This window comes from Sparus aurata, chromosome 4 (assembly GCF_900880675.1).
Source record: "Sparus aurata chromosome 4, fSpaAur1.1, whole genome shotgun sequence".
Classification (NCBI taxonomy): domain Eukaryota; kingdom Metazoa; phylum Chordata; class Actinopteri; order Spariformes; family Sparidae; genus Sparus; species Sparus aurata.
In genome coordinates, this window is record NC_044190.1 from 3,008,479 (window position 1) to 3,021,932 (window position 13,454).

General features: G+C 37.7%; 1 protein-coding gene across 6 annotated transcripts in view; it reads left to right on the forward strand.

Moving 5' to 3' along the window:
- The window catches only part of ano1a (anoctamin 1, calcium activated chloride channel a), a 120,824-nt gene that overhangs the window by 88,649 nt on the left and 18,721 nt on the right, over positions 1–13,454 (forward strand). For all 6 annotated transcript variants that reach the window (XM_030413863.1, XM_030413865.1, XM_030413860.1 and 3 more), the window contains 5 exons: positions 3,476–3,531; positions 3,847–3,888; positions 6,595–6,659; positions 7,252–7,386; positions 12,400–12,560. In XM_030413863.1, coding sequence (XP_030269723.1) covers positions 3,476–3,531; positions 3,847–3,888; positions 6,595–6,659; positions 7,252–7,386; positions 12,400–12,560 — 459 coding nt within the window. The remainder of the gene's footprint in view (positions 1–3,475; positions 3,532–3,846; positions 3,889–6,594; positions 6,660–7,251; positions 7,387–12,399; positions 12,561–13,454) is intronic.

A 13,454-nucleotide genomic window follows, 5' to 3' on the forward strand; every position in this document is an offset into this window, starting at 1 on the left:
TGTAAATATTTCTTGTACATTTCTTACATTCTGTACATTTTTACATTTTGTACATTATTTTGTATATATTACTTTTTTGTTTCTATTGCTATTTAATATGTCTAAGTGTTCCTCTTTTTTCATTGTACTGCTCTTGTCTCTGTGTAATGCTGCTGCTACACCGTAATTTCCCAGCTTGGGATCAATAAAGTATATCTATCTATCTATCTATCTATCTATCTATCTATCTATCTATCTATCTATCTATCTAATTCATGTAGGTGAAGACACTGTCATTGTTTCGGAGGACAGTGATGTTGTTCCAGCGGATCTTGATGTTACTGTTAGTCCAGAATTTTCTCTGGGTAGGCTGCCAAATTCTAAAATTTTGACTAACTTGGATGTCCATCTTTCTTATTTGGATTCTCCAAAACATTCTGACAGCACTGAGTTGATTGATAAGCATCCTGCCTTGTTCTCTGATGTGCCGACACGCACAAACGTTCTTCAGCATCGATGTTGGTGATGCTGCTCCTATTAAGCAGCATCCTTACAGAGTGAATCCTGTTAAGCGACAGCTTTTGCGTAAGGAATTAGATTATATGCTACAACATGGTATTGCTGAACCTAGTGCTAGCTCATGGAGCTCCCCGTGCCTGCTTGTTGAGAAGTCAGATCATACACTCCGTTTCTGCACTGACCTTCGCAAGGTTAATTCTGTTACCAAGCCTGATTGTTACCCTCTTCCCCGACTGGATGATTGTATTGACAGGTTGGGATCTGCAGTTTTTGTTACCAAGCTAGACCTTCTAAAAGGTTACTGGCAAGTCCCTCTAACTGACAGAGCTTGTGAAATCTCTGCTTTTGTGACACCAGACGATTTCTGTCAGTATACTGTCATGCCTTTTGGGATGCGGAATGCACCAGCTACGTTTCAGCGTCTGGTAAATAAAGTATTGAAGGGAGTTGCAGATTGTGAAGCCTATCTTGATGATGTGGTGATTTACAGTTATTCCTGGTCTCGGCATGTAGCTCAGCTGGAAGAGGTGTTTGACAGGCTAGCTGTTGCCAATTTGGCCTTGAACTTAGCCAAGTGTGAATTTCGACAGGCCACCGTAACATATTTGGGAAAAGTGGTTGGTCATGGAAAGGTTTGTCCCATTGAGGCCAAAGTGGAGGCCATTGTGAATTTTGGTGTGCCCAGTTCCAGGTATGGCAGGTTATTATCGAGTTTCTGCAAGAATTTTGCCACTGTTGCGTCCCTCTTTGACCCTTTGACTAATCTGCTTAGTTCTAAGGTTCCTTTTGTTTGGACATAGATGTGTCATTTCGCCTTTGAGAGCCTGAAAGCACTGTTGGCTAGTGCTCCTGTTCTTGGTGCACCTGACTTTAGCAGGCCTTTCAAACACTGAGTCTTCCACGATTGACCCCATGTTTGGACAGTTACTATTGTCAGTTAGGCCTATCGTGCATTGTAAGCTTCCAAATAGGCTAAATACTAAAGTTGCCACCTAAATTCCTAATCATAAAAATGTGTGATTTGATCCCAATATCATTCGTATCACAGGAATCCATGCAACTTTGAAGCAGTAATGATTTTCAAACCAGTCATGGTGGCCATCTTGAAAAATAACAGCCATCTTGAAATGTATTTGTATCATTCATGTACAAACTCCAAAGAGGTAAATAAATGTGGCTAACTGTATGATCAATATCATATTATAATCAACACAAAAGAAAATTCACATGGAAATAGTAGCCAATGGTGGCCATTTTGAAAAATGGCTGCCACGGCCGACATATTGAAAATTTGAGATGGCCCGATATCAAATTTTTTTTGGGCTGTGTTTGGCTATAAGTGTACCAAATTTCACGCTTTTATCACAAAGTGCACGATTCTTTGGAATTATGCTGTTAAGCCGCCCCGCTACTAGGAAATAGATATTTTTCACAAATTTCCGATATTGACCAAACAACTAATCAGATAGTCAGGAAAATAATTGGCGTAATCAAAAACAATAATAAATAATGATAAATAATACACAAATGATATTAGCTTTTGTTATCAGCTATAAAAGTGCTTTTGGCGACCTGGCTAATTCCTTTCAGTGACGACAGATATTCTCACAGGGTGGTAGTGAACTGGACTTGTATCATGGTCACTGATGACAGTAAGGAGGCCCAAGGCAACACCATCAAGCTCTAGCTCATCAAACTCGTCCTGAATGGATGAAAAAGAGACACTAATCACAAACTAACACATGGAACAGAACAGATGACATATCATTTATCTTTATCACATCTCCAGTTATATCTTCCTCAACTCTTAAGTCTTAACTTCTTGAAACTGGAAGAGAGAGATGCAATGATGGGAAATACATTCATCACATATCAAAATATACTGTTTATGAGCTTGGATCCTCTGAAAGATTAGGTTGTAACCTAGGTTAGCTAATGTTAGCTCGCTAGTTCTAGCAGCTGACCATTACATTCGTTGTAATTGGTTAGCTAGTTAGCACCATGGTGGCCAGTGGAGTTTTGCCTCTGCTGTAAACTTAGTTTATTACAATCCATGGCGTTAAATACGTAAAAGTGAATAAATATTCAACTTCAAAACTTACGGTAAGTCCTGACTGCTGCCACATAGGTCGAACTTTCTGCCTTCTGTTGCTTCCGGCCGCCAACCATCTCTGCAGGTCAAACTTTTCTTCTTCTGTGTTTTTTCAAAGAGCGGTAAGGAATCAGTGTAGTATGCACATTAGCGCTGCCTTCTGCTTCGGAGGGTGAATCAGAGATTAACTCGAAATAAAACATTATACCTGCAGCTGCTCAACACTTAAGTAGAAATAAAAAAACATATAGGCTAGAGTAAACTGATGCTTAAATAAAATACATTTTGTCCTCCACTAATGTCAAATGCATTGTAGACCATTTGTCCCAATCGAATTGTTACTGGGTTTTTTTACTGATTTTATTTATTTGGAGTAGCACTTTGAGATTTTATTGTATTTTAGCATGTGCTATATAAATTAAGTTTTTTTTTTTAAATCATCCCTATTTAAAACCATAGAAATAACAGGACTTTATCGTTCTTAGCATGTAATAACTTAATTCTATTAAGTTTTGCTTAAGTGATGTTTCTAAGTTATGCTCACTTAAATGCAAAATAGTTCCATTTAATCAAAAATGATTAGTCAAATTACTCAAAAAGGAACATGTTACACCAACTTGACATAATTAAGTAAGTAGAACTTTTTCTAAAACTTTGAGTATACAGTTCTTAATCTATTTAATTACTTTGAACATTCGGGTTTACAGTGTAGTTAATCAGTACAATTGTAAAAAAAATGGTAATTGTGTTTTATGTGTGTGTGCACGTGCGTGTGCACGTGCGTGTGCACGTGCGCACACGTGTGTCTGTGTGTACACAGGTGTGTATAAGTGTGTGTTTCCTGCTGGTTATAATCCTGTTGAATATTCCTGCTCATACTTACAGGAATCACCAGCCTGCTGGCTAATGGTGTCTATACATCTGCATATCCTCTGCATGATGTGAGTATCACCATCCCCTCCTTAAAAACACAAAATAAGTTGTTCTTTATGTTAAGCATAGACAATTATTCCAATTCAGTGAGGTTCTGATATTAACTACACCAAAAGTTCTGCTGCTTGCACTCAGTAATTTATGTAAAATAGTCTCATTTGTGACTAGAATCATTCTCAGGCATGTGACAGATGACAATTAATAATTTGGTGTTAAATTAATGGCACTGTTTATCATATGCGTGATGAACAAAGGGAATTCATTGAAAATGTAACAAGCTGTGTGTGACGGGTTGTCTGTGTTTGTACATGTTTGTGTTAAAGGGAGAGATCGAGGGTGTGAATGCAGAACCTAATGACAGGAAGGTAAGTAGCACCAGTCAATAAATTGAATCAGATGCCAATACACCAGCAGTCAATTAACAAATGCTCATTCCTCTATCAGCCCAAAGAAAGTGGAAATTATTGATTTTAGATTTTTAATTTGATCAAAGCGAGACTCTTTTTAGCATAAGATATACACAAATAATGTCACATCATGTAAAACAACCCATAACAATAACATGACTGAATGATGTGTCTCTAACAGATCAAATTAAGGAAGCAGGCAGCTCTCAAGCTGTTTCCTACCAGACATTTTCCATGTTCATGAGCCAAGAATATGATTTAGGTATATTTATGTTTATTTAGAAAACTAGGTGGCTTGAACTGCTTACCCCTTAAAATGAAAAATGTTAATCAAATAGACTGTGAATACACAGTGCTGTAAGTGACATGTGACTACCATTAGTAATTGTACCATTAGGGATTGTTGTAAGGTTCAAGTTCAATTTCAAGTGACTTTATTAGTACCCAGAGGTAGATTTTGTTTGCAGTAGTGGAGTCCTCATACACACATATGGGAAAACATAGAAACACAATCACACATCATCCAACTTATGACAGTGGAAGTGAAAAAAAGGCAATCTAAGCACTTCTTAAAAGTTTCTTAAAAAGTACTTACAAAGTTCTTACAGGTCCAGATCATTCTAAGATGGTGAAATTGAACTGAACTGCTCAATTGAATAATGAGTGATGGAGCATAACAGACTACAATGCTAACATTACAGCATTTTTTGTATGTCAGTGCCTTTTCCTCCTACTGTACATGAATCAAATTAACTTGGCAATTGCCTGGAAAATAAGAGCACATGCTGTGTCTGAAGTCATATCCTCCCATGCTAACACTCTCAGTAATTATACTGTAGGTTCTGTGTCACTAAGGCAACAGTGATGTTTCCCCCTCTGTCATTCTCAAGCATCAGAAAAGCTTTAGCTTGGTGCTTTCAAGTGCCTCCGCAGCAATATACTATAAATCACAATCTCATATCAGTATACATCTTTAAGAAATAGGTTTTCCACAGCTGTAGGAATGAGAGTGCTAAAATTCCAGGTTGAATATTAGAGCTGTCCCAAACGATTATTTTTCAAACGATTAATCTAGCGATTATTAAAAGTACAAGTATAATTTATGTATTTGTCTTTAGTGTATTAGAGAATTGGCTGTGATGTGCAGTGATGCACAAAATTATAAATCCTCGAAAACCAGCAGTCTGTTATCTGATCAGCATAAATAAGTAAGAGCTTGTCATTAAAGCAGGGGTTGGTAAGACTGGGGATACCCACTAGACCAAGCTTCATTTTGACTATCTAACTGAAAAACAATAAATGCCAAATAAAGTAATTTGCTGCCATGGGTGTTCTTTGACTTGGGGACTGTACTTTGAGAAAGCTGCTTAACAGGAGGCTCGGTGGGCTGTGTAATGATTACATTCTTGTCATTAGAAATTCACATTTAAATTTCATATTAACAACACTTGTTAGCAAGCTAAGACAAAATAATGGTTACTTAAAAAGCTACTTTCCCAATGTTCTATAGGAAACGGATCATTGAAGCTGTCTTTTTATCTGTCCTGGATTATGGTGATGTTATCTATAGACATGCCTCTGTCTCCACTCTTACTCCACCAGACTCAGTTTATCACTCTGCCCTCAGATGCATTACCGATGACAGATAATCCTCTCATCATTGTATTCTATTTAAAAAAGTTGGATAGATACCTTTAACAGTAAGACCATTGGATTCTGTTTCATTTTAAAGCCTTGAAGGGGAAAATTCCACCATATATCAGCTCTTTATTAAACTGGTTATGGAGTCACTACTCAACACACTCTAGTGATTGTAAAATGCCCCCAAGTTCCCCGGGTAAACACTGAATTTGGGAAAAACTGCTTTCAATTTTAGTGCTCCATACAATTGGAACATTTTACAACGTACATGTAAACTTGATACAGTTATACCTATAGAACAGCTTAAGACTTTGATTTCAGTCTACTCAGCATTTGAATAGAACTGTTTTTAACTATGTGCTGTACTGTATGGTTGATTTTATTTGTATTCTGTCATATATATATACATAAATTCTCATCTATTATCATTTTATCTACTCATTCTGTTTTTTCACTCTGTGATTATGTTTGTTATTTCTGTTTGTTATCACGTTTTTGAATATGCATCTACATCACGTCTCAATCACATGTAAGAAATCAGCTAACAACTATCATAACTATTGTAAGTACTCACCACTGTTAAGCCTGCATGTTAGCATTGGGACATTTTCTTATGTAAAGGTCAGCATGTTTCTTTTGGTAGCAAAGTGGCATAACACTAGAGCTAAATCGAATCAATACATTAACTTCATGACTGGTTTCAAAAATCAATAGCTCAATCAATAATGATAATTCCTTGATACATCCCTACTCAAACTTAAACTTTAACTCGAAACTTAAACAAAGTAGAAGTAACTGAAAATATAGAGGATAGACAAACACTGTTCTTCTGTTATAGAATATACATTATATTGATTATGTCAAGGTAAACATTGATGATTTATTTATTTGCTTTAAATGAAAACAACATTAAAAGAAGATTCACTCAAATGTGCAGAAAAAACTGGAAGATAATGACCTTTCTCTCATATATTATATAATGTATTAGTATTTATGGTAATTATGGTCTGGATCTCTTCACAGCTGCTATATGAGGAGTGGGCCAGCTACAGTGTCTTCTACAAGTACCAGCCTATTGGACTCATCAGGTCAGATCCATAGCAGTGCTCCGGGGTGAATTACAAACACATTTCTAGAATTCTTGCAATATGTCTGCCACGGCTGGTGCTCTCACAGCAGCATGAACTGCCTCCACAAGTCTGCAGGCACGAAAGATAGATGAGGACTCTCACAAGCTAATTGATGCTCCACTGATGCTCTTCTCCAAAAGCAATAGTCATGAGCTGAGCCGACTATGGTCCAGGAAAGAGAATGGGAATGAGAGCTGAATCTGATATACTTCCTTATCAAACCCACTACACTAAGCGACTGTGCTACTGTTGTTTCACACATATAACAAACATAGTCAATTCATCATATCAGCAGTTTATAGTTTTTATAAAACAATGTTGTTTCAATTGCTGCAGAAAGAGTGTTTATGCAGTTGTTGGAGAAAGGGAGGGGTTTATTTTTGCTGGTGTTCTAAAGACAGCAGGAAGGGATGACTCTTTTTCTGTTGACATATGTTACCTAATCATCTTGACCATGAAGTCATTTGGTAAAGGCATGGTATCATGATGTGATTTGATTAGACGGTGACGTAGAGATGTTTAAATATTGCACCTATGTCTCCTCCAACAGGAAGTATTTCGGTGAGAAGGTTGGACTGTATTTTGCCTGGTTAGGAGTCTACACACAGATGCTGATCCCTGCAGCCATTGTTGGAGTCATTGTATTCCTTTATGGCTGTGCCACTGTTGATGATAACATACCAAGGTACACAACACACAAACACAGATCATTGACGATCCTTTTTTTGCTTTTGTTCCATTATTGCTAAACTAAATATATATGAAAATAATTTTGTTTTTTTTCTTTGTGTCTGTGTCTATTTATTGAGATTTGCCTTAATTTTTTTGTTTTACATTTTTACAGTAGTGTCACAAATCCCTAAAAAGAGTGTGTAACGCCATCAAAATCAGTTTGAAAATCAAATTAGATAAAATCCAATAAAATAAAATAAATTAATAAAATAGTTATTTATATAGCCCAAAATCACAATCACATTGCCTCAACAGGCTTTACAATCTGTGTAGCGAACGGCATCCTCTGTCCTTAGACCCCCGATTCCAGTGTGGAAAAACTTGCCATATTGAGACAAAACAAAATGCTTTTAATAGGGTGAAAAAATTGAAGAAACCTCAGGAAGAGCCATGGAGAAGGGATCCCTCTTCCAGGACTGACAGACATGCAAGAGATGTCGCATGTACAGAACAGAATAAAATCACAATATACAAATTACATTGACAGAATATCTGATACACATAATTATATAATATGTGTAAAGTGTGTGGATCCAAGAGGACGACTGAGCAGGCCAAAGCATTGCCAAGGGGTGCCAAGCCCATCTGACCTCCTCTCCACCATGAAGTACAGATGTAAGGAGATAGTAAAACAAAGGAGAGCAATGATCCAGCCGAGTCCAGGGTATGACGATCCAGATCCATCAATATGAGGCAGCAGGAGCCACGAGAGAGATGTTCACAGGGGCCTGCCCTCTAGCTGCAGCATTTGAACCATTACTTTTAGTGGTCTCATGCAGTGGACCTGAAATTAAGGCATTGCACTAATCCAGTCTAGATTAAACAAAAGCATGAATGAGGATCTCTGCATCAGCCTTGAACGCAAAATACCTAATTTAAGGTCTTTGTGATGAACAGGAAAGTCTTGCTGGCCTGTTAAGTAGGGTTGTAAACATAGTCTAAATAAAATAAAGTATAGAATATGATAAAACGTGATTGAAATCAGGATCCGTCTCATCCATGAGTCTGTAAACAGGGCTAGGAAACACATTTAATGACACTTTCGATGGTGCTGTGGACCGACTTTGGTAGATGTCTGAAATGTCTTTGGCGAAGGTTGTGTTTACTGTAAAACAACATTGATTTGTTAGCTTGCATTGATTTGTTTGCTTTCTGTCCAACTGTACTGTATCTGTACCAGCATGAAAAGCTGATGAAATTACATGCTACTCAGTGAACGAACATGATTTAGTTGCAATAACTTTCCCCAGTGCTTTAAAAAGAAGGTGTAATTTTTAGTTCAACATTTTGATTTGTCTCACTGATTGCACATTTCCATGAGTCCAAGATATTCTTTTCTGAAAAATATCTTAGAAAGCTTGTTTCAAATGCAAAGTAAGCTGCCACAAGAATTTTCAAGAATCAAGTGCCCATGATCACTGAGTGGTCATGGGTCATAACATCATGTTTCATGACTGCATCTTGCCCAATTGTAACACTATGGCACTTACAAATCTGTCCACAGACAGACAGATTAACACCAGCCAAAGTACTCAAAATCCCTTCTATGATAGTTTCCTAGGGTGTTTCTAGTACCACATTTTGCCATGATGACAGACACCAATGTGAAAACAATACAAGCCAACAATGTTGTAGCTTGTAAAAAAAAAATATAACTCACTAGCAATTTTTCACTTGGTTTAGGAAATCAAAGGCACACCAAATAACTTGTTGAGATGGAGATCTCCTGGATGAATCTTTATAAACACCAGGCTTAGACCGCACCCTCAGACTGACTCCACCGATCAACATAAACATACTCTAAAGCTTTAGACGTCTTTCCACACCGAGTCATTACATACTTTACATACACAGAGCATTGCAATTAGTGTTTAGCAATATGATTGTCAGGCCTGGGCTGAAGATACGACGCAGAATTAAAGCAATTCAATCAAATTTTATTGCGAAATATATTTCCTTTACTTGAACTCTTTTAAGCAACGTGACTTAAAGAAATAGGCTATAAACCACAATCTCTAAACTGCTGATCAAGGAACATGAAACAAAACATAAAACAGACTGAGGCAAAAGACCTCCAAAGAAAAAGGAAAAAATTAAAACAAAATTTCGCTCACTGCGGAGGGAAAATAAAATAGCAAGGAAAACTAAACTACTCTGGCACTAAGGCAATAAAGAACTTACAACAAAAATTCGCTCCAAATAGGAGGAAGACAAGGGCTATAAACAAAACTACTCTATCAATATCTATGAAAGTTAAGAAACAAAAGGAGGCACTCCACCGGAGGCAAACAAAAGGGTTATAAACTTAAACTTCACTTTGTTGAGAAAATTACAAACAAAAAGTCACTCACTTAAGAGGATCAAGAAAAGAGAAATACAAACATAGTCTCTTGGCATAGTCGTGGCTTGAGGCAAGGGCTGCAGATGCAGGACGAACACAAACACTCTGGCACAAGACAAAGGAAGGCGCAGACTATTTAACACATGAGGGAGAGGGGAACAGGTGGAAACAATCAGGGATCTGGGATGACGTCAGACCAGGGACACATGAGGAAGGGCAAGTGACCTGAAACGAGAGGGGAATTAGATTTTCAAAATAAAAAAGGAAATTCACAAGACAAAAACCCAGACGAGACAAAACCTCACCACTGTGTGACAATGATGATACAGTGTATATCATGAGGCAATAGAATTTTCAGGTTAATTTGTGAATGAACCCAAAAATTGACCAGCTGGTGCTTTATCCTGGACACATGTATTCATATGAAAAAGAGATGGTCACACTCAGGGATATGTCTTTTGATAAGTCATCTGTCTGGCAGCACACAACTTCTACGGCGATCCAGCCAACATCAGTGTGTTTCAGACCATCAGAGATTTTGCCATGCTGTTTAAACTGAGGTTCCTCTCCATTTAATATTTTAGGGAGCCATAATGAACAGTGGCAAAAATCAATGGGCCTCATTCATGAACCGTTCTTACGAACAAATTTGTTCTTAAGTCCCACTTACGAAGATTTTGCGAAGATTCTGGCATTCATGAATTTTTTCTTATCTAGGATTTTTTCTTAGGCAAGAACAAATCCTACGAACACTCAGGAGTACTCTTACACATATTTCAGTGCCGAAATGTTGGCATGGTTGTGTTTTCTTCTCTTGTGTAGTTCAATAAAATGCAATATTACAGTGATAATTCTGTCATATTTATTCATTTATTCATTTATTTCATATTTTTGGTAATTTACAAAGAATTTAAATTCTAAAATAAATTAAATGTGCCAATGATTTAAGATAAATCAAGTAAATTGGAAACATGCCATCAATTAGTAACCCCCCCACCCTATTTATACGTGGCATTTCTCCATCCAAGGCCCGCAAAACAATGGCATATATATTGCTCCTGCAGCTTTCATTAAAGGAGTCATCACCCGGAAATCGCAATTTCTCTCGTTAAATCATGCATATTGGTGTTGGACCTCTGTTGAAACTTGCCTGAAAAGCTGGAGTTTGAAAGTGGCTTATTTTTTTCGCTTTGGCTCTTTTTACTAACAGGAATAGCGCACAATAGTGCGCGTTCCTAAAGCACGAGATTTTGACTCTGCTCCTGTGGTGACGTTACCACAGGAGGCTACTTGCATATTAAGCATCGGCTCACAGCCGTCCTCAGCCAGAGTGAGCACGCCGAATCTGCTTATTTCTCTGTCATTTTCACGCCATACATCGTGACCACCAGCATTAAAACTCAGGTCTTACATGTAAAACACGAGTGTGAAAAGTAAGAAGGAAGAAAATATAATTTACCATTCAGAGACGTCCTGCTGTAAACGTGTCTCTTCCACCGTCTCTGTCTCTTCACTCTCCCGTTCGGTTTCCGACTCCGGCTCGTACATAAATGCCTGAATTCCGTAAGGTTCGTCATTTAGTGTGTGCGCCATGACAGGGGGCTGTTTATGTTTTGGAGTCTGTGTGCATGCAGGCTCGCCCCCCATTCCATTTCTGTCCTTCCTGCGGCCAATCAACGCGCGCCTCATTACATATTAATACAATGCACATCCGGACCGGTCAAAACCTCGCGCATAATCTCGCGTGAGAAAGTCGCGGTATGAAAAAGGGTCAGAACAAGCTCTATGTTTGATTTTTTTATTTATTTTTTTTTTCAAATAAGTTTTGAGAATTGATCCAAAGCGATCCAAGAGGGACTGGATATGTGAAAAACCAGGTGATGACTCCTTTAATGTAAGAACACAGCTGCGAACAATTCTGAGGCTTACGAACGAGTTGGTGAATCTGACATAGGGTTTTCTTAAGGAACCTCTTAAGAACAACTTAAGAAAGAATCTAAGAAGATTCTTAAGAAGATATTGGTGAATGAGGCCCAATGCATTTAACCGTTTTACAGCAAAACTAGATTTGTTTGTCATTTTTGCTTTAAGTTTCAAATGCAACTTCTCTTAATTGACAACCCAGAATTTATCAGTGAAAAACTTGCTTTTGACCAGGTTTCTGAAGTGGGTGCAAGATTTCTTTTACATTAACTCTGTTTTATGGTACATTAAAGTACTCTACCATATTAAAACATGCAGCTTATGACATGACAGTTCATTGAGTTTTGAGGAGTTCAGCAGCCAGAAAAATAATTTTATTGTCAAAGCAGTTTTGGAAAGATTTGACAAAATAAACATAGCTCATGTCACATTATATTATATTATATTATATTATATTATATGTGTTATCGTTACATTATGTTATATTATGATGCATATTATGATGCATGCATTGTATGATGATGTTATATTGTGTTATGTTATGGTCTTTTATGTTATGAAATGTTATGTTTTATTATGATCTATTATGTTATGTGTGTTGAATTATGTTGTATTATGTTATGTAATTGTGTGTTGTGTTGTGTTGTGCTATGTTATGTTATGTTTTGGAATAATTCATTTCTTCCATCCCTGTTTTGCCAGTATGGAGATTTGTGATCACAGGAACAACATCACCATGTGTCCGCTGTGCGACCGCGCCTGCAGCTACTGGAAGCTGGTGACAGCGTGCGGCACAGCTCGAGCCAGCCACCTCTTTGACAACCCAGCCACTGTCTTCTTCTCCATCTTCATGGCCCTCTGGGGTAAGGACACGTTCACACCCAATCAAATAAACAGCAACCAACAAGTCAACAGACAAACTAAGCAGATTACCAATGCTGGAAATGTTCCAGTTAATACATAGTTATACTTAATCCATCCAGGACAGCTTTGGTAAAGACAAAAAAACTGAAGCGCACATTAAATTTACAATTGGAATCCACAAAGGTAGCCACTGAGTACACACAGAGCTGTTCTGCCTCTGATGTCCTGCCAAACTGTGCTGCCATCTGTTAGCAGCAGCAAGACTTCAGACTAGTGAGGTGTTATGTGAGGTGATGAAGCTAGTCACAGACAGTCACAGCTCAGCAGCCATCAGGATTCACTGTAGACCTGAAAGAGGAGAATATCATCAGATAAATGATTGCATGAGCATTTAGCTACATGAGTGAAGCTTCATCGTTAATAACATGGTATTGTATGTGTATCATAGTCTGATCTTCATTCTCTGTGCCACAGAGCTCTGTTGTTGTCCAAACACTATTAAAAACACATCACTGAGACACACTGTTGCACTGGGTGACATGATCTTTGATTATCTTCAACACACACTGTATTAATTTTGACTCAATCCGACATACAATGTACTAGCACTCAGTATTGCATCAAATGTCGATTTATCCGGGCACTGAAAATAGTCACCCACTTGCCATGCCAGCTGTTTCAGGAATGTATTCATGTATGACATTTTCTTTTAATGACACAAATATATAGCATGTGGTCAGTTTCGTAAAGATTTACATGAACCAATGGGTTTATAATCTCAGAGCCACAGAGTGGGTATGGGAAGTTTTTTTTTTTTTTTTATTTAGGCATAGACACTTTTATTTGACAGTGGATAGATCAGAAAGGGGACAGAGATGGGGGGTGTGACATGC